The sequence below is a fragment of the Bombina bombina genome, chromosome 2 (assembly GCF_027579735.1).
Source record: "Bombina bombina isolate aBomBom1 chromosome 2, aBomBom1.pri, whole genome shotgun sequence".
NCBI classification, from domain to species: Eukaryota; Metazoa; Chordata; class Amphibia; order Anura; family Bombinatoridae; genus Bombina; species Bombina bombina.
This window is the reverse complement of record NC_069500.1, coordinates 2567335-2587973: the sequence shown is the minus strand read 5'-3', so window position 1 is coordinate 2587973 and position 20639 is coordinate 2567335. Positions and strand designations below refer to the sequence as shown.

The 20639-nt window shown below is 42.8% G+C and overlaps 1 protein-coding gene across 1 annotated transcript in view; it reads left to right on the top strand.

The window, feature by feature from the left end:
* The window catches only part of TLN1 (talin 1), a gene marked incomplete in the record, with an annotated part of 895533 nt that overhangs the window by 48101 nt on the left and 826793 nt on the right, over positions 1–20639 (top strand). The window contains 1 exon segment of the mRNA XM_053700951.1: positions 8880–9009. Coding sequence (XP_053556926.1) covers positions 8880–9009 — 130 coding nt within the window.

Genomic DNA, 20639 nt, shown 5'->3' with positions numbered 1-20639 from the left:
TTACTCACTGTACACTGCACTATCCCCAGCTGGTTACTGACCATTTAACCTCAGTCACACCTTATTACTCACTGTACACTGCACTATCCCCAGCTGGTTACTGACCATTTAACCTCAGTTACACCTTATTACTCACTGTACACTGCACTATCCCAGCTGGTTACTGACCATTTAACCTCAGTCACACCTTATTACTCACTGTACACTGCACTATCCCCAGCTTGTTACCGCCCATTTAACCTCAATCACACCTTATTACTCACTGTACACTGCCGTATCCCCAGCTGGTTACCGCCCATTTAACCTCAGTCACACCTTATTACTTACTGTGCACTGCACTATCCCAGCTGGTTACTGCCCATTTAACCTCAGTTACACCTTATTACTCACTGTACACTGCACTATCCCCATCTGGTTACTGACAATTTAACCTCAGTCACACCTTATTACTCACTGTACACTGCACTATCCCCAGCTGGTTACTGACCATTTAACCTCAGTTACACCTTTATTACTCACTGTACACTGCACTATCCCAGCTGGTTACCACCCATTTAACCTCAGTTACACCTTATTACTCACTGTAGACTGCACTATCCCCAGCTGGTTACTGACCATTTAACCTCAGTTACACCTTATTACTCACTGTACACTGCACTATCCCCAGCTGGTTACTGACCATTTAACCTCAGTCACACCTTATTACTCACTGTACACTGCACTATTCCAGCTGGTTACTGACCATTTAACCTCAGTTACACCTTATTACTCACTGTACACTGCACTATCCCCAGCTGGTTACTGACCATTTAACCTCAGTTACAACTTATTACTCACTGTACACTTCACTATCCCCAGCTGGTTACTGACCATTTAACCTCAGTCTCACCTTATTACTCACTGTACACTGCACTATCCCAGCTGGTTACCGCCCATTTAACCTCAGTTACACCTTATTACTCACTGTACACTGCACTATCCCAGCTGGTTACTGACCATTTAACCTCAGTCACACCTTATTACTCACTGTACACTGCACTATCCCCAGCTGGTTACCGCCCATTTAACCTCAGTCACACCTTATTACTCACTGTACACTGCACTATCCTCAGCTGGTTACCGCCCATTTAACCTCAGTTACACCTTATTACTCACTGTACATGGCACTATCCCCAGCTGGTTACTGACCATTTAACCTCAGTCACACCTTATTACTCACTGTACACTGCACTATCCCCAGCTGGTTACTGACCATTTAACCTCAGTTACACCTTATTACTCACTGTACACTGCACTATCCCAGCTGGTTACTGACCATTTAACCTCAGTTACACCTTATTACTCACTGTACACTGCACTATCCCCAGCTGGTTACTGACCATTTAACCTCAGTTGCACCTTATTACTCACTGTACACTGCACTATCCCCAGCTGCTTACTGACCATTTAACTTCAGTTACACCTTATTACTCACTGTACACTGCACTATCCCCAGCTGGTTACTGACCATTTAACCTCAGTCACACCTTATTACTCTCTGTACACTGCACTATCCCCAGCTGGTTACTGACCATATAACCTCAGTCACACCTTATTACTTACTGTGCACTGCACTATCCCAGCTGGTTACTGCCCATTTAACCTCAGTTACACCTTTATTACTCACTGTACACTGCACTATCCCAGCTGGTTACTGACCATTTAACCTCAGTTTCACCGTATGACTCACTGTACACTGCACTATCCCAGCTGGTTACTGACCATTTAACCTCAGTTACACCTTATTACTCACTGTACACTGCACTATCCCCAGCTGGTTACTGACCATTTAACGTCAGTTACACCTTTATTACTCACTGTACACTGCACTATCCCAGCTGGTTACTGACCATTTAACCTCAGTTTCACCGTATTACTCACTGTACACTGCACTATCCCAGCTGGTTACTGACCATTTAACCTCAGTTACACCTTATTACTCACTGTACACTGCACTATCCCCAGCTGGTTACTGACCATTTAACCTCAGTTACACCTTATTACTCACTGTACACTGCACTATCCCAGCTGGTTACCGCCCATTTAACCTCAGTTACACCTTATTACTCACTGTACACTGCACTATCCCCAGCTGGTTACTCACCATTTAACCTCCGTCACACCTTATTACTCACTGTACACTGCACTATCCCCAGCTTGTTACCGCCCATTTAACCTCAGTCACACCTTATTACTCACTGTACACTGCACTATCCCCAGCTGGTTACTGACCATTTAACCTCAGTCACACCTTATTACTCACTGTACACTGCACTATCCCCAGCTGGTTACTGACCATTTAACCTCAGTTACACCTTATTACTCACTGTACACTGCACTATCCACAGCTGGTTACTGACCATTTAACCTCAGTTACACCTTATTACTCACTGTACACTGCACTGTCCCTTGCTGGTTACTGACCATTTAACCTCAGTTACACCTTATTACTCACTGTACACTGCACTATCCCCAGCTGGTTACTGACCATTTAACCTCGGTTACACCTTATTACTCACTGTACACTGCACTATCCCCAGCTGGTTACTACCCATTTAATTTCAGTTAGACCTTATTACTCACTGTACACTGCACTATCCCCAGCTGGTTACTGACCATTTAACCTCAGTTACACCTTATTACTCACTGTACACTGCACCATTCCCAGCTGGTTACTGACCATTTAACCTCAGTTACACCTTTATTACTCACTGTACACTGCACTATCCCCAGCTGGTTACTACCCATTTAATTTCAGTTAGACCTTATTACTCACTGTACACTGCACTATCCCCAGCTGGTTACTGACCATTTAACCTCAGTTACACCTTATTACTCACTGTACACTGCACCATTCCCAGCTGGTTACTGACCATTTAACCTCAGTTACACCTTTATTACTCACTGTACACTGCACTATCCCCAGCTGGTTACTACCCATTTAATTTCAGTTAGACCTTTATTACTCACTGCACTGTACACTGCACTATCCCAGCTGGTTACTGACCATTTAACCTCAGTTACACCTTATTACTCACTGTACACTGCACTATCCCCAGCTGGTTACTGACCATTTAACCTCAGTTACACCTTATTACTCTTTGTACACTGCACTATCCCCAGCTGGTTACTGACCATTTAACCTCAGTTACACCTTATTACTCTTTGTACACTGCACTATCCCCAGCTGGTTACTACCCATTTAATTTCAGTTAGACCTTATTACTCACTGTACACTGCACTATCCCCAGCTGGTTACTGACCATTTAACCTCAGTCACACCTTATTACTCACTGTACACTGCACTATCCCCAGCTGGTTACTGACCATTTAACCTCAGTTACACCTTTATTACTCACTGTACACTGCACTATCCCCAGCTGGTTACTACCCATTTAATTTCAGTTAGACCTTTATTACTCACTGCACTGTACACTGCACTATCCCAGCTGGTTACTGACCATTTAACCTCAGTTACACCTTATTACTCACTGTACACTGCACTATCCCCAGCTGGTTACTGACCATTTAACCTCAGTCACACCTTATTACTCACTGTACACTGCACTATCCCCAGCTTGTTACTGACCATTTAACCTCAGTTACACCTTATTACTCACTGTACACTGCACTATCCCCAGCTGGTTACTGACCATTTAACCTCAGTTACACCTTGTTACTCACTGTACACTGCACTATCCCCAGCTGGTTACTGACCATTTAACTTCAGTTACACCTTATTACTCACTGTACACTGCACTATCCCCAGCTGGTTACTACCCATTTAATTTCAGTTAGACCTTTATTACTCACTGCACTGTACACTGCACTATCCCAGCTGGTTACTGACCATTTAACCTCAGTTACACCTTATTACTCACTGTACACTGCACCATTCCCAGCTGGTTACTGACCATTTAACCTCAGTTACACCTTTATTACTCACTGTACACTGCACTATCCCCAGCTGGTTACTACCCATTTAATTTCAGTTAGACCTTTATTACTCACTGCACTGTACACTGCACTATCCCAGCTGGTTACTGACCATTTAACCTCAGTTACACCTTATTACTCACTGTACACTGCACTATCCCCAGCTGGTTACTACCCATTTAATTTCAGTTAGACCTTATTACTCACTGTACACTGCACTATCCCCAGCTGGTTACTGACCATTTAACCTCAGTTACACCTTATTACTCACTGTACACTGCACTATCCCCAGCTGGTTACTGACCATTTAACCTCAGTTACACCTTATTACTCACTGTACACTGCACCATTCCCAGCTGGTTACTGACCATTTAACCTCAGTTACACCTTTATTACTCACTGTACACTGCACTATCCCCAGCTGGTTACTACCCATTTAATTTCAGTTAGACCTTTATTACTCACTGCACTGTACACTGCACTATCCCAGCTGGTTACTGACCATTTAACCTCAGTTACACCTTATTACTCACTGTACACTGCACTATCCCCAGCTGGTTACTGACCATTTAACCTCAGTCACACCTTATTACTCACTGTACACTGCACTATCCCAGCTGGTTACTGACCATTTAACCTCAGTTACACCTTATTACTCACTGTACACTGCACTATCCCAGCTGGTTACTGACCATTTAACCTCAGTTACACCTTATTACTCACTGTACACTGCACTATCCCCAGCTGGTTACTGACCATTTAACCTCAGTTACACCTTGTTACTCACTGTACACTGCACTATCCCCAGCTGGTTACTGACCATTTAACTTCAGTTACACCTTATTACTCACTGTACACTGTACTATCCCCAGCTGGTTACTACCCATTTAATTTCAGTTAGACCTTTATTACTCACTGCACTGTACACTGCACTATCCCAGCTGGTTACTGACCATTTAACCTCAGTTACACCTTATTACTCACTGTACACTGCACTATCCCCAGCTGGTTACTACCCATTTAATTTCAGTTAGACCTTTATTACTCACTGTACACTGCACTATCCCCAGCTGGTTACTACCCATTTAATTTCAGTTAGACCTTTATTACTCACTGTACACTGCACTATCCCAGCTGGTTACTGACCATTTAACCTCAGTCACACCTTTTTACTCACTGTACACTGCACTATCCCCAGCTGGTTACTGACCATTTAACCTCAGTTACATCTTATTACTCACTGTACACTGCACCATTCCCAGCTGGTTACTGACCATTTAACCTCAGTTACACCTTTATTACTCACTGTACACTGCACTATCCCCAGCTGGTTACTACCCATTTAATTTCAGTTAGACCTTTATTACTCACTGCACTGTACACTGCACTATCCCAGCTGGTTACTGACCATTTAACCTCAGTTACAACTTATTACTCACTGTACACTGCACTATCCCCAGCTGGTTACTGACCATTTAACCTCAGTTACACCTTATTACTCACTGTACACTGCACTATCCCCAGCTGGTTACTGACCATTTAACCTCAGTTACACCTCATTACTCACTGTACACTGCACTATCCCCAGCTGGTTACTGACCATTTAACGTCAGTTACACCTTTATTACTCACTGTACACTGCACTATCCCAGCTGGTTACTGACCATTTAACCTCAGTTACACCTTATTACTCACTGTACACTGCACTATCCCCAGCTGGTTACTGACCATTTAACCTCAGTCACACCTTATTACTCACTGTACACTGCACTATCCCCAGCTTGTTACTGACCATTTAACCTCAGTCACACCTTATTACTCACTGTACACTGCACTATGCCCAGCTTGTTACCGCCCATTTAACCTCAGTTACACCTTATTACTCACTGTACACTGCACTATCCCAGCTGGTTACTGACCATTTAATTTCAGTTAGACCTTTATTACTCACTGTACACTGCACTATCCCAGCTGGTTACTGACCATTTAATTTCAGTTAGACCTTTATTACTCACTGTACACTGCACTATCCCCAGCTTGTTACTGACCATTTAACCTCAGTTACACCTTATTACTCACTGTACACTGCACTATCCCCAGCTGGTTACTGACCATTTAACCTCAGTTACACCTTATTACTCTTTGTACACTGCACTATCCCCAGCTGGTTACTGACCATTTAACCTCAGTCACACCTTATTACTCACTGTACACTGCACTATGCCCAGCTGGTTACTGACCATTTAACCTCAGTCACACCTTATTACTCACTGTACACTGCACTATGCCCAGCTGGTTACCGCCCATTTAACCTCAGTTACACCTACTGTACACTGCACTATCCCAGCTGGTTACTGACCATTTAATTTCAGTTAGACCTTTATTACTCACTGTACACTGCACTATCCCCAGCTTGTTACTGACCATTTAACCTCAGTTACACCTTATTACTCTTTGTACACTGCACTATCCCCAGCTGGTTACTGACCATTTAACCTCAGTTACACCTTATTACTCTTTGTACACTGCACTATCCCCAGCTGGTTACTGACCATTTAACCTCAGTCACACCTTATTACTCACTGTACACTGCACTATGCCCAGCTGGTTACTGAGCATTTAACCTCAGTCACACCTTATTACTCACTGTACACTGCACTATGCCCAGCTGGTTACCGCCCATTTAACCTCAGTTACACCTACTGTACACTGCACTATCCCCAGCTTGTTACTGGCCATTTCACCTCAGTCACACATTTGGCCACTCCCTATCTGTTCATTTTGGAACATTGTATCATTCACCCCTCTTACAGTTACTCACATTCCAAATTGCAGTCAAACAATAACTGTCATCACCAGAGTGCAAATCTGCTAATGGCTCTGCGCAACAGCCCTCAGTAATTTATCCAAAAATCAAGATAGCAGCAGCACATTCTGAATGATTATGTGCCTGAAGCACCTCTATAAATGCACAATAAGTATATTTAAGTGCTGCTGCTAATTGACCTGTGCCAGTCACAATATGCCTGACCACAACTCGCCTCATCCATCCCCTGCGTCTCACTTCACTCTTCCATCCTTGTGACCAAAACTCGCCTCATCCATCACCTGCGTCTCACTTCACTCTTCCATCCTTGTGACCACAACTCACCTCATCCATCCCCTGCGTCTCACTTCACTCTTCCATCCTTGTGACCACAACTCACCTCATCCTTCCCCTGCGTCTCACTTCACTCTTCCATCCTTGTGACCAAAACTCGCCTCATCCATCACCTGCGTCTCACTTCACTCTTCCATCCTTGTGACCACAACTCACCTCATCCATCCCCTGTGTCTCACTTCACTCTTCCATCCTTGTGACCATAACTCGCCTCATCCATCCCCTGTGTCTCACTTCACTCTTCCATCCTTGTGACCATAACTCGCCTCATCCATCCCCTGCGTCTCACTTCACTCTTCCATCCTTGTGACCATAACTCGCCTCATCCATCCCCTGTGTCTCACTTCACTCTTCCATCCTTGTGACCATAACTCGCCTCATCCTTCCCCTGCGTCTCACTTCACTCTTCCATCCTTGTGACCATAACTCACCTCATCCATCCCCTGCGTCTCACTTCACTCTTCCATCCTTGTGACCACAACTCACCTCATCCTTCCCCTGCGTCTCACTTCACTCTTCCATCCTTGTGACCACAACTCACCTCATCCTTCCCCTGCGTCTCACTTCACTCTTCCATCCTTGTGACCACAACTCACCTCATCCATCCCTTGTCTCACTTCACTCTTCCATCCTTGTGACCATAACTCGCCTCATCCTTCCCCTGCGTCTCACTTCACTCTTCCATCCTTGTGACCATAACTCACCTCATCCATCCCTTGTCTCACTTCACTCTTCCATCCTTGTGACCATAACTCGCCTCATCCATCCCCTGTGTCTCACTTCACTCTTCCATTCTTGTGACCACAACTCGCCTCATCCATCCCCTGCGTCTCACTTCACTCTTCCATCCTTGTGACCATAACTCACCTCATCCTTCCCCTGCGTCTCACTTCACTCTTCCATCCTTGTGACCATAACTCTCCTCATCCATCCCTTGTCTCACTTCACTCTTCGATCCTTGTGACCATAACTCACCTCATCCATCCCCTGTGTCTCACTTCACTCTTCCATCCTTGTGACTATAACTCACCTCATCCATCCTTGTGACCACAACTCGCCTCATCCATCCCCTGCGTCTCACTTCACTCTTCCATACTTGTGACCATAACTCTCCTCATCCATCCCCTGCGTCTCACTTCACTCTTCCATCCTTGTGACCATAACTCACCTCATCCATCCCCTGCGTCTCACTTCACTCTTCCATCCTTGTGACCATAACTCACCTCATCCATCCCCTGCGTCTCACTTCACTCTTCCATCCTTGTGACCATAACTCTCCTCATCCCCTGCGTCTCACTTCACTCTTCCATCCTTGTGACCATAACTCACCTCATCCATCCCCTGTGTCTCACTTCACTCTTCCATCCTTGTGACCACATCTCACCTCATCCTTCACCTGCGTCTCACTTCACTCTTCCATCCTTGTGACCATAACTCTCCTCATCCATCCCTTGTCTCACTTCACTCTTCCATCCTTGTGACCATAACTCACCTCATCCATCCCCTGTGTCTCACTTCACTCTTCCATCCTTGTGACCATAACTCACCTCATCCATCCCCTGTGTCTCACTTCACTCTTCCATCCTTGTGTCCATAACTCGCCTCATCCATCACCTGCGTCTCACTTCACTCTTCCATCCTTGTGACCACAACTCACCTCATCCATCCCTTGTCTCACTTCACTCTTCCATCCTTGTGATGGTGCTTCCTTTTGTTAGTACTAATACCCTGTCTTATTACATAGGACACTCTGGAGTACAGGAAGAAACAGCGCCCACTTAAGATACGCATGTTGGATGGAACTGTAAAAACAGTCATGGTGGATGACTCAAAAACTATGAGTGATCTTTTGATGACCATTTGTGCACGTATTGGTGAGACATTTAGTAACTACTACTTGTGAGAATCTGCGTTTGTGTGCGCTTACCTGCACGTGTGAGAATATGCTTGTGCGTGTGCCTATGTGCAGGTGTGTGAATCCGCTTGTGCACGTGTGAGAATCTGCTTGTGTGTAAACTTACGTGCACTTGTGAGAATCTGCTTGTGTGTGTATGTGTGTGCGCTTCAGTGCACGTGAGTATCTGCTTGTGCACGTGTGTGCCTGTGTGGACATGTGAATATCTGCTTGTGCGTGTGTTCCTGCGTGCACGTGTGGGGAATCTCCGTCTTTGTGTGCATGCACGTGTGGGGAATGTGTGTGCCCGTGTGGGAATCTGACTGAAGTTACAGTACACTGGGTACACTAACAAATAAAACTTTCTCATGCTCCGCAGGTATCACCAATTACAATTTGTACTCACGTGTGTGTGCCTGCGTGCATGTGTGAAGATTCTGTGTGTGTAGGAATCTGACTGAGGTTACAGTATACTATTTACACTAACAAATCAGCCTTTCCTTTTAATGGAAGTGAGGGTCCACGCAAACCTTCATTACCTATGGCAAATACTTATCCTGGCCACCAGGTGGAGTCAGACACCCTAAACAGAACATTGAAATATCCCTCCCACTTACCCTACTTCCCTAGTAATTCTTTGCCTTCGTCTACCGGAGGATGGCAGATAGACATGCTCTACTGAATTCTGGATTTTATTGCTCTAAATGGGTAGTTTCCCTTCAAGAAAGTTTTCTTAGTAGAGTTTTAGTGAATGTTAGCTCTGGATGTCGCTTGGAAGCTTCCCATGCCTCATTCCAGTATACCCTCTCAGTGGGATTTACAGTGTTAGTTACGCTGGTTTCCTTGTGTCACAGGTCCCTGCCAGGATGAAGAGGGATGTACAGTGTTAGTTACGCTGGTTTCCTTGTGTCACAGGTCCCTGCCAGGATGAAGAGCTGCTGTCAGACCTGGGACACTTCAGAAGCATGCTTAGCTGCAAATGAAGACTTCTGACCGGTAAGCCACTGAAATCCCTTATCCCTCCTTTGGCATAGTTGTCTAATCGTGGGGTGGTATACAAATCTAAGGGTAGGGGACTTACTCTTTTGTTGGGTAGCCTCCAGTGGGGGTGGGCAATAACGGATCCTCCATTATCGACACACTTTTATTTGGAGTTTCTAAGGGACTTCTACACCACTTGTCACTGGGCTGATATCTGGTGGGCCTGTCAGTTATTTATCCCAGGGTGAAAGATGGGATTCATTATGATAGGGCACATTAGATAACAATGGAGTTTTTACTCACAGATTCCATGTGCTGGGAGTTTCCCTTCAGCGGTGGCGGTTCTGTGTTGCATGTAGAGATATGGATGCCGCTGCCCACTGTTTGTTTTGTTACAATATAAATTTATCTGAGGGCCTAGATAGGGCTCTTTTAATATTGATTAGGCATGTTGGAGCTTAGGAGCTCAGACGGGAGAACTGAGCCACGGTGAGTGCTTCCTGGCTAGTGCCCTTATTAGTCTGAGGGAACAGCCGGCAATTTGACGCCATTCGCATCTACTCTGCCACGGTGTTCTCTGGCGGATCCCTATTTTTTATCCCAAGTGTTCCATTACCTCTATTTGTGCTGAGGCCTTGAGGGTGGCTCAATTCTTTCTAATGGCACGGTGAATCCACGGATCATCATCAATTACTGTTGGGAATATCATTCCTGGCCAACAGGAGGAGGCAAAGAGCACCACAGCAGAGCTGTTAAAGGGACATAATATTCATATGCTAAATCACTTGAAACTGATGCAGTATAACTGTAAAAAGCGGACAGGAAAATATCACCTGAACATCTCTATGTAAAAAAGGAAGATATTTTACCTCACAATCTCCTCAGCTCAGCAGAGTAAGTTCTGTGTAAAAAGTTATACTCAGCTGCTCCCAGCTGCAGGTAAAAAAAATTAAAAAAATGAAGAAATGAACAGCAGCCAATCAGCATCAGCAGTGCTTAGGTCATGAACTCTTTTACTGTGATCTTGTGAGATTTGACTTAATTCTCATGAGATTTCATAGTAAGCTTCCTTTACCTGATTGGTGAAATAATATGAGAGTTCACGAGGCTCATCCCCTAAGCTGTCCCAGGACAGACACACTAATATGCTGCTTAGAAATCCTTTACAATGGGAGGTGGCTACTGAGGAACTTTTGAGGTAAAATATCTTTCTTTCTTTCATGTAATTAGCAAGAGTCCCTGAGCTAGTGACGTATGGGATATACATTCCTACCAGGAGGGGCAAAGTTTCCCAAACCTTAAAATGCCTATAAATACACCCCTCACCACACCCACAATTCAGTTTTACAAACTTTGCCTCCTATGGAGGTGGTGAAGTAAGTTTGTGCTAGATTCTACGTTGATATGCGCTCCGCAGCAGGTTGGAGCCCGGTTTTCCTCTCAGCCTGCAGTGAATGTCAGAGGGATGTGAGGAGAGTATTGCCTATTTTGAATGCAGTGATCTCCTTCTACGGGGTCTAATTCATAGGTTCTCTGTTATCGGTCGTAGAGATTCATCTCTTACCTCCCTTTTCAGATCGACGATATACTCTTATATATATACCATTACCTCTGCTGATTTTCGTTTCAGTACTGGTTTGGCTTTCTACAAACATGTAGATGAGTGTCCTGGGGTAAGTAAGTCTTATTTTCTGTGACACTCTAAGCTATGGTTGGGCACTTTGTTTATAAAGTTCTAAATATATGTATTCAAACATTTATTTGCCTTGACTCAGGATGTTCAACATTCCTTATTTTCAGACAGTCAGTTTCCTATTTGGGATAATGCACTTGAATCAATTATTTTTCTTACCTTAAAAATTTGACTTTTTTTCCCTGTGGGCTGTTAGGCTCTCAGGGGCTGAAAATGCTTCATTTTATTATCTTTTCCGTTTCTGGCGTCATACGTGTCGCCGGAAGTTGCGTCATTTTTGACGTTCTTTTGCGCCAAAGATGTCGGCGTTCCGGATGTGGATGCGTCATTTTTGGCGCCAAAAAGCATTTAGGCGCCAAATAATGTGGGCGTCTTATTTGGCGCTAAAAAATATGGGCGTCTCTTTTGTCTCCACATTATTTAAGTCTCATTTTTTCTTTGCTTCTGGTTGCTAGAAGCTTGTTCATTGGCATTTTTTCCCATTCCTGAAACTGTCATTTAAGGAATTTGATCAATTTTGCTTTATATGTTGTTTTTTTCTCTTACATATTGCAAGATGTCTTATGTTGCATCTGAGTCAGAAGATACTTCAGGAAAATCGCTGTCTGGTGCTGGAACTACCAAAGCTAAGTGTATCTGCTGTAAACTTTTGGTAGCTATTCCTCCAGCTGTTGTTTGTATTAATTGTCATGACAAACTTGTTAATGCAGATAATATTTCCTTTAGTAATGTACCATTACCTGTTGCAGTTCCATCAACATCTAATGTTCAGAATGTTCCTGATAACATAAGAGATTTTGTTTCTGAATCCATCAAGAAGGCTATGTCTGTTATTCCTCCTTCTAGTAAACATAAAAAATCTTTTAAAACTTCTCTTTATACAGATGAATTTTTAAATGAACATCATCATTCTGATTCTGATGACTCTTCTGGTTCAGAGGATTCTGTCTCAGAGATTGATGCTGATAAATCTTCATATTTATTTAAAATGGAATTTATTCGTTCTTTACTTAAAGAAGTACTAATTGCTTTAGAAATTGAGGATTCTGGTCCTCTTGATACTAATTCTAAACGTTTAGATAAGGTCTTTAAATCTCCTGTGGTTATTCCAGAAGTTTTTCCTGTTCCTAGTGCTATTTCTGAAGTAATTTCCAGAGAATGGGATAAATTGGGTAATTCATTTACTCCTTCTGTGCCGTCTGACAGATTAGAATTTTGGGACAAAATCCCTAGAGTTGATGGGGCTATTTCTACCCTTGCTAAACGTACTACTATTCCTACGTCAGATGGTACTTCGTTTAAGGATCCTTTAGATAGGAAAATTGAATCCTTTCTAAGAAAAGCTTATCTGTGTTCAGGTAATCTTCTTAGACCTGCTATATCATTGGCTGATGTTGCTGCAGCTTCAACTTTTTGGTTGGAAACTTTAGCGCAACAAGTAACAGATCATGATTCTCATAATATTATTCTTCTTCTTCAACATGCTAATAATTTTATCTGTGATGCCATTTTTGATATTATCAGAGTTGATGTCAGGTTTATGTCTCTAGCTATTTTAGCTAGAAGAGCTTTATGGCTTAAAACTTGGAATGCTGATATGGCTTCTAAATCAACTCTACTTTCCATTTCTTTCCAGGGTAACAAATTATTTGGTTCTCAGTTGGATTCTATTATCTCAACTGTTACTGGTGGGAAAGGAACTTTTTTACCACAGGATAAAAAATCTAAGGGTAAAAACAGGGCTAATAATCGTTTTCGTTCCTTTCGTTTCAACAAAGAACAAAAGCCTGATCCTTCATCCTCAGGAGCAGTTTCAGTTTGGAAACCATCTCCAGTCTGGAATAAATCCAAGCCTTCTAGAAAAGCAAAGCCAGCTTCTAATTCCACATGAAGGTGCGGCCCTCATTCCAGCTCAGCTGGTAGGGGGCAGGTTACGTTTTTTCAAAGAAATTTGGATCAATTCTGTTCACAATGTTTGGATTCAGAACATTGTTTCAGAAGGGTACAGAATTGGTTTCAAGATGAGACCTCCTGCAAAGAGATTTTTTCTTTCCCGTGTCTCAGTAAATCCAGTGAAAGCTCAAGCATTTCTGAATTGTGTTTCAGATCTAGAGTTGGCTGGTGTAATTATGCCAGTTCCAGTTCTGGAACAGGGGATAGGGTTTTATTCACATCTCTTCATTGTACCAAAGAAGGAGAATTCCTTCAGACCAGTTCTGGATCTAAAAATATTGAATCGTTATGTAAGGATACCAACATTCAAAATGGTAACTGTAAGGACTATCTTGCCTTTTGTTCAGTAAGGGCATTATATGTCCACAATAGATTTACAGGATGCATATCTGCATATTCCGATTCATCCAGATCATTATCAGTTCCTGAGATTCTCTTTTCTGGACAAGCATTACCAGTTTGTGGCTCTGCCGTTTGGCCTAGCTACAGCTCCAAGAATTTTTACAAAGGTTCTCGGTGCCCTTCTGTCTGTAATCAGAGAACAGGGTATTGTGGTATTTCCTTATTTGGACGATATCTTGGTACTTGCTCAGTCTTTACATTTAGCAGAATCTCATACGAATCGACTTGTGTTGTTTCTTCAAGATCATGGTTGGAGGATCAATTCACTAAAAAGTTCATTGATTCCTCAGACAACTGTAACCTTTCTGGGTTTCCAGATAGATTCAGTGTCCATGACTCTGTCTTTGACAGACAAGAGACGTCTAAAATTGATTTCAGCTTGTCGAAACCTTCAGTCACAATCATTCCCTTCGGTAGCCTTATGCATGGAAATTCTAGGTCTTATGACTGCTGCATCGGACGCGATCCCCTTTGCTCGTTTTCACATGCGACCTCTTCAGCTCTGTATGCTGAATCAATGGTGCAGGGATTACACAAAGATATCTCAATTAATATCTTTAAAACCGATTGTACGACACTCTCTAACGTGGTGGACAGATCACCATCGTTTAATTCAGGGGTCTTCTTTTGTGCTTCCGACCTGGACTGTAATTTCAACAGATGCAAGTCTCACAGGTTGGGGAGCTGTGTGGGGATCTCTGACGGCACAAGGAGTTTGGGAATCTCAGGAGGTGAGATTACCGATCAATATTTTTGAACTCCGTGCAATTTTCAGAGCTCTTCAGTCTTGGCCTCTTCTGAAGAGAGAATTGTTCATTTGTTTTCAGACAGACAATGTCACAACTGTGGCATACATCAATCATCAAGGAGGGACTCACAGTCCTCTGGCTATGAAAGAAGTATCTCGAATTCTGGTTTGGGCGGAATCCAGCTCCTGTCTAATCTCTGCGGTTCATATCCCAGGTATATACAATTGGGAAGCGGATTATCTCAGTCGCCAAACGTTGCATCCGGGCGAATGGTCTCTTCACCCAGAGGTATTTCTTCAGATTGTTCAAATGTGGGAGCTTCCAGAAATAGATCTGATGGCGTCTCATCTAAACAAGAAACTTCCCAGGTATCTGTCCAGATCCCGGGATCCTCAGGCGGAAGCAGTGGATGCATTATCACTTCCTTGGAAGTATCATCCTGCCTATATCTTTCCGCCTCTAGTTCTTCTTCCAAGAGTAATCTCCAAGATTCTGAAGGAATGCTCGTTTGTTCTGCTGATAGCTCCGGCATGGCCTCACAGGTTTTGGTATGCGGATCTTGTCCGGATGGCCTCTTGCCATCCGTGGACTCTTCCGCTAAGACCAGACCTTCTGTCGCAAGGTCCTTTTTTCCATCAGGATCTCAAATCCTTAAATTTAAAGGTATGGAGATTGAACGCTTGATTCTTAGTCAAAGAGGTTTCTCTGACTCTGTGATTAATACTATGTTACAGGCTCGTAAATCTGTATCCAGAGAGATATATTATAGAGTCTGGAAGACTTATATTTCTTGGTGTCTTTCTCATCATTTTTCTTGGCATTCTTTTAGAATTCCAAGAATTTTACAGTTTCTTCAGGATGGTTTAGATAAAGGTTTGTCCGCAAGTTCCTTGAAAGGACAAATCTCTGCTCTTTCTGTTCTTTTTCACAGAAAGATTGCTAATCTTCCTGATATTCATTGTTTTGTACAAGCTTTGGTTCGTATAAAACCTGTCATTAAGTCAATTTCTCCTCCTTGGAGTTTGAATTTGGTTCTAGGGGCTCTTCAAGCTCCTCCGTTTGAACCTATGCATTCATAGGACATTAAATTACTTTCTTGGAAAGTTTTGTTCCTTTTGGCAATCTCTTCTGCCAGAAGAGTTTCTGAATTATCTGCTCTTTCTTGTGAGTCTCCTTTTCTGATTTTTCATCAGGATAAGGCAGTGTTGCGAACTTCTTTTGAATTTTTACCTAAAGTTGTGAATTCCAACAACATTAGTAGAGAAATTGTGGTTCCTTCATTATGTCCTAATCCTAAGAATTCTAAGGAGAAATCGTTACATTCTTTGGATGTTGTTAGAGCTTTGAAATATTATGTTGCAGCTACTAAGTCTTTCCGAAAGACTTCTAGTTTATTTGTTATCTTTTCCGTTTCTAGAAAAGGCCAGAAAGCTTCTGCCATTTCTTTGGCATCTTGGTTGAAATCTTTAATTCATCTTGCCTATGTTGAGTCGGGTAAAACTCCGCCTCAAAGGATTACAGCTCATTCTACTAGGTCAGTTTCTACTTCCTGGGCGTTTAGGAATGAAGCTTCGATTGATCAGATTTGCAAAGCAGCAACTTGGTCCTCTTTGCATACTTTTACTAAATTCTACCATTTTGATGTATTTTCTTCTTCTGAAGCAGTTTTTGGTAGAAAAGTACTTCAGGCAGCGGTTTCATTTGAATCTTCTGCTTATGTTTTTCATTAAACTTTATTTTGGGTGTGGATTATTTTCAGCAGGAATTGGCTGTCTTTATTTTATCCCTCCCTCTCTAGTGACTCTTGCGTGGAAAGATCCACATCTTGGGTAATCATTATCCCATACGTCACTAGCTCATGGACTCTTGCTAATTACATGAAAGAAAACATAATTTATGTAAGAACTTACCTGATAAATTCATTTCTTTCATATTAGCAAGAGTCCATGAGGCCCACCCTTTTTTGTGGTGGTTATGATTTTTGTATAAAGCACAATTATTCCAATTCCTTATTTTACATGCTTTCGCACTTTTTTATCACCTCACTTCTTGGCTATTCGTTAAACTGAATTGTGGGTGTGGTGAGGGGTGTATTTATAGGCATTTTGAGGTTTGGGAAACTTTGCCCCTCCTGGTAGGAATGTATATCCCATACGTCACTAGCTCATGGACTCTTGCTAATATGAAAGAAATGAATTTATCAGGTAAGTTCTTACATAAATTATGTTTTTATATGCTTTCGCACTTTTTTCTTATCACCCCACTTCTTGGCTATTCGTTAAACTGAATTGTGGGTGTGGTGAGGGGTGTATTTATAGGCATTTTAAGGTTTGGGAAACTTTGCCCCTCCTGGTAGGAATGTATATCCCATACGTCACTAGCTCATGGACTCTTGCTAATATGAAAGAAATTAATTTATCAGGTAAGTTCTTACATAAATTATGTTTCTCCAACATAGGTGTGTCCGGTCCACGGCGTCATCCTTACTTGTGGGATATTCTCTTCCCCAACAGGAAATGGCAAAGAGCCCAGCAAAGCTGGTCACATGATCCCTCCTAGGCTCCGCCTTCCCCAGTCATTCTCTTTGCCGTTGTACAGGCAACATCTCCACGGAGATGGCTTAGAGTTTTTTAGTGTTTAACTGTAGTTTTTATTATTCAATCAAGAGTTTGTTATTTTAAAATAGTGCTGGTATGTACTATTTACTCTGAAACAGAAAAGAGATGAAGATTTCTGTTTGTAAGAGGAAAATGATTTTAGCAACCGTTACTAAAATCGATGGCTGTTTCCACACAGGACTGTTGAGAGGAATTAACTTCAGTTGGGGGAACAGTGAGCAGACTTTTGCTGCTTGAGGTATGACACATTCTAACAAGACGATGTAATGCTGGAAGCTGTCATTTTCCCTATGGGATCCGGTAAGCCATTTTTATTACAGAAAGAAAAAAAGGGCTTCACAAGGGCTTTTTAAGACTGTAGACATTTTCTGGGCTAAATCGATTTATATATAAACATATTTTATACTCCATAGCCTTGAGGAATTATTTTAATCTTGGGAATTATGTAAAATAACCGGCAGGCACTGTATTGGACACCTTATTCTCTAGGGGCTTTCCCTAATCATAGGCAGAGTCTCATTTTCGCGCCTCTATTGCGCACTTGTTTTTGAGAAGCATGACATGCAGATGCATGTGTGAGGAGCTCTGATACATAGAAAAGACTTTCTGAAGGCGTCATTTGGTATCGTATTCCCCTTTGGGCTTGGTTGGGTCTCAGCAAAGCAGATACCAGGGACTGTAAAGGGGTTAAATATAAAAACGGCTCCGGTTCCGTTATTTTAAGGGTTAAAGCTTCCAAATTTGGTGTGCAATACTTTTAAGGCTTTAAGACACTGTGGTGAATTTTTGAACAATTCCTTCATACTTTTTCGCAATTGCAGTAATAAAGTGTGTTCAGTTTAAAATTTAAAGTGACAGTAACGGTTTATTTTAAAACGTTTTTTGTACTTTGTTATCAAGTTTTTGCCTGTTTAACATGTCTGAACTACCAGATAGACTGTGTTTTGAATGTGGGGAAGCCAAGGTTCCTTCTCATTTAAATAGATGTGATTTATGTGACACAAAATTTAGAGAAAATGATGCCCAAGATGATTCCTCAAGTGAGGGGAGTAAGCATGGTACTGCATCATCCCCTCCTTCGTCTACACCAGTCTTGCCCACACAGGAGGCCCCTAGTACATCTAGCGCGCCAATACTCCTTACTATGCAACAATTAACGGCTGTAATGGATAATTCTATCAAAAACATTTTAGCCAAAATGCCCACTTATCAGCGAAAGCGCGACTGCTCTGTTTTAGAAAATACTGAAGAGCATGAGGACGCTGATGATATTGGTTCTGAAGGGCCCCTACACCAGTCTGAGGGGGCCAGGGAGGTTTTGTCTGAGGGAGAAATTTCAGATTCAGGGAAAATTTCTCAACAAGCTGAACCTGATGTGATTACATTTAAATTTAAATTGGAACATCTCCGCGCTCTGCTTAAGGAGGTGTTATCCACTCTGGATGATTGTGAGAATTTGGTCATTCCAGAGAAACTATGTAAAATGGACAAGTTCCTAGAGGTCCCGGGGCCCCCCGAAGCTTTTCCTATACCCAAGCGGGTGGCGGACATTGTAAATAAAGAATGGGAAAGGCCCGGTATACCTTTCGTCCCTCCCCCCATATTTAAAAAATTGTTTCCTATGGTCGACCCCAGAAAGGACTTATGGCAGACAGTCCCCAAGGTCGAGGGGGCGGTTTCTACTCTAAACAAACGCACCACTATACCCATAGAAGATAGTTGTGCTTTCAAAGATCCTATGGATAAAAAATTAGAAGGTTTGCTTAAAAAGATGTTTGTTCAGCAAGGTTACCTTCTACAACCAATTTCATGCATTGTTCCTGTCACTACAGCAGCGTGTTTCTGGTTCGATGAGCTAGAAAAGGCGCTCAATAATAATTCTTCTTCTTATGAGGAGATTATGGACAGAATTCATGCTCTCAAATTGGCTAATTCTTTCACCCTAGACGCCACTTTGCAATTGGCTAGGTTAGCGGCGAAAAATTCTGGTTTTGCTATTGTGGCGCGCAGAGCGCTTTGGTTAAAATCTTGGTCAGCGGATGCGTCTTCCAAGAACAAATTGCTTAACATTCCTTTCAAGGGGAAAACGCTGTTTGGCCCTGACTTGAAAGAGATTATCTCTGATATCACTGGGGGCAAGGGCCACGCCCTTCCTCAGGATAGGTCTTTCAAGGCCAAAAATAAACCTAATTTTCGTCCCTTTCGCAGAAACGGACCAGCCCCAAGTGCTACGTCCTCTAAGCAAGAGGGTAATACTTCTCAAGCCAAGCCAGCCTGGAGACCAATGCAAGGCTGGAACAAAGGAAAGCAGGCCAAGAAACCTGCCACTGCTACCAAGACAGCATGAGATGTTGGCCCCCGATCCGGGACCGGATCTGGTGGGGGGCAGACTCTCTCTCTTCGCTCAGGCTTGGGCAAGAGATGTTCTGGATCCTTGGGCACTAGAAATAGTCTCCCAAGGTTATCTTCTGGAATTCAAGGGGCTTCCCCCAAGGGGGAGGTTCCACAGGTCTCAATTGTCTTCAGACCACATAAAAAGACAGGCATTCTTACATTGTGTAGAAGACCTGTTAAAAATGGGAGTGATTCATCCTGTTCCTTTAGGAGAACAAGGGATGGGGTTCTACTCCAATCTGTTCGTAGTTCCCAAAAAAGAGGGAACATTCAGACCAATCTTAGATCTCAAGATCCTAAACAAGTTTCTCAAGGTTCCATCGTTCAAAATGGAAACCATTCGAACAATTCTTCCTTCCATCCAGGAAGGTCAATTCATGACCACGGTGGATTTAAAGGATGCGTATCTACATATTCCTATCCACAAGGAACATCATCGGTTCCTAAGGTTCGCATTCCTGGACAAGCATTACCAGTTTGTGGCACTTCCGTTCGGATTAGTCACTGCTCCAAGGATTTTCACAAAGGCACTAGGGTCCCTTCTAGCGGTGTTAAGACCAAGGGGCATTGCAGTAGTACCTTACTTGGACGACATTCTGATTCAAGCGTCGTCCCTTCCTCAAGCAAAGGCTCACACGGACATTGTCCTGGCCTTTCTCAGATCTCACGGGTGGAAAGTGAACGTAGAAAAAAGTTCTCTATCTCCGTCAACAAGGGTTCCCTTCTTGGGAACAATAATAGACTCCTTAGAAATGAGGATTTTTCTGACAGAGGCCAGAAAATCAAAACTTCTAAACTCTTGTCAAATACTTCATTCTGT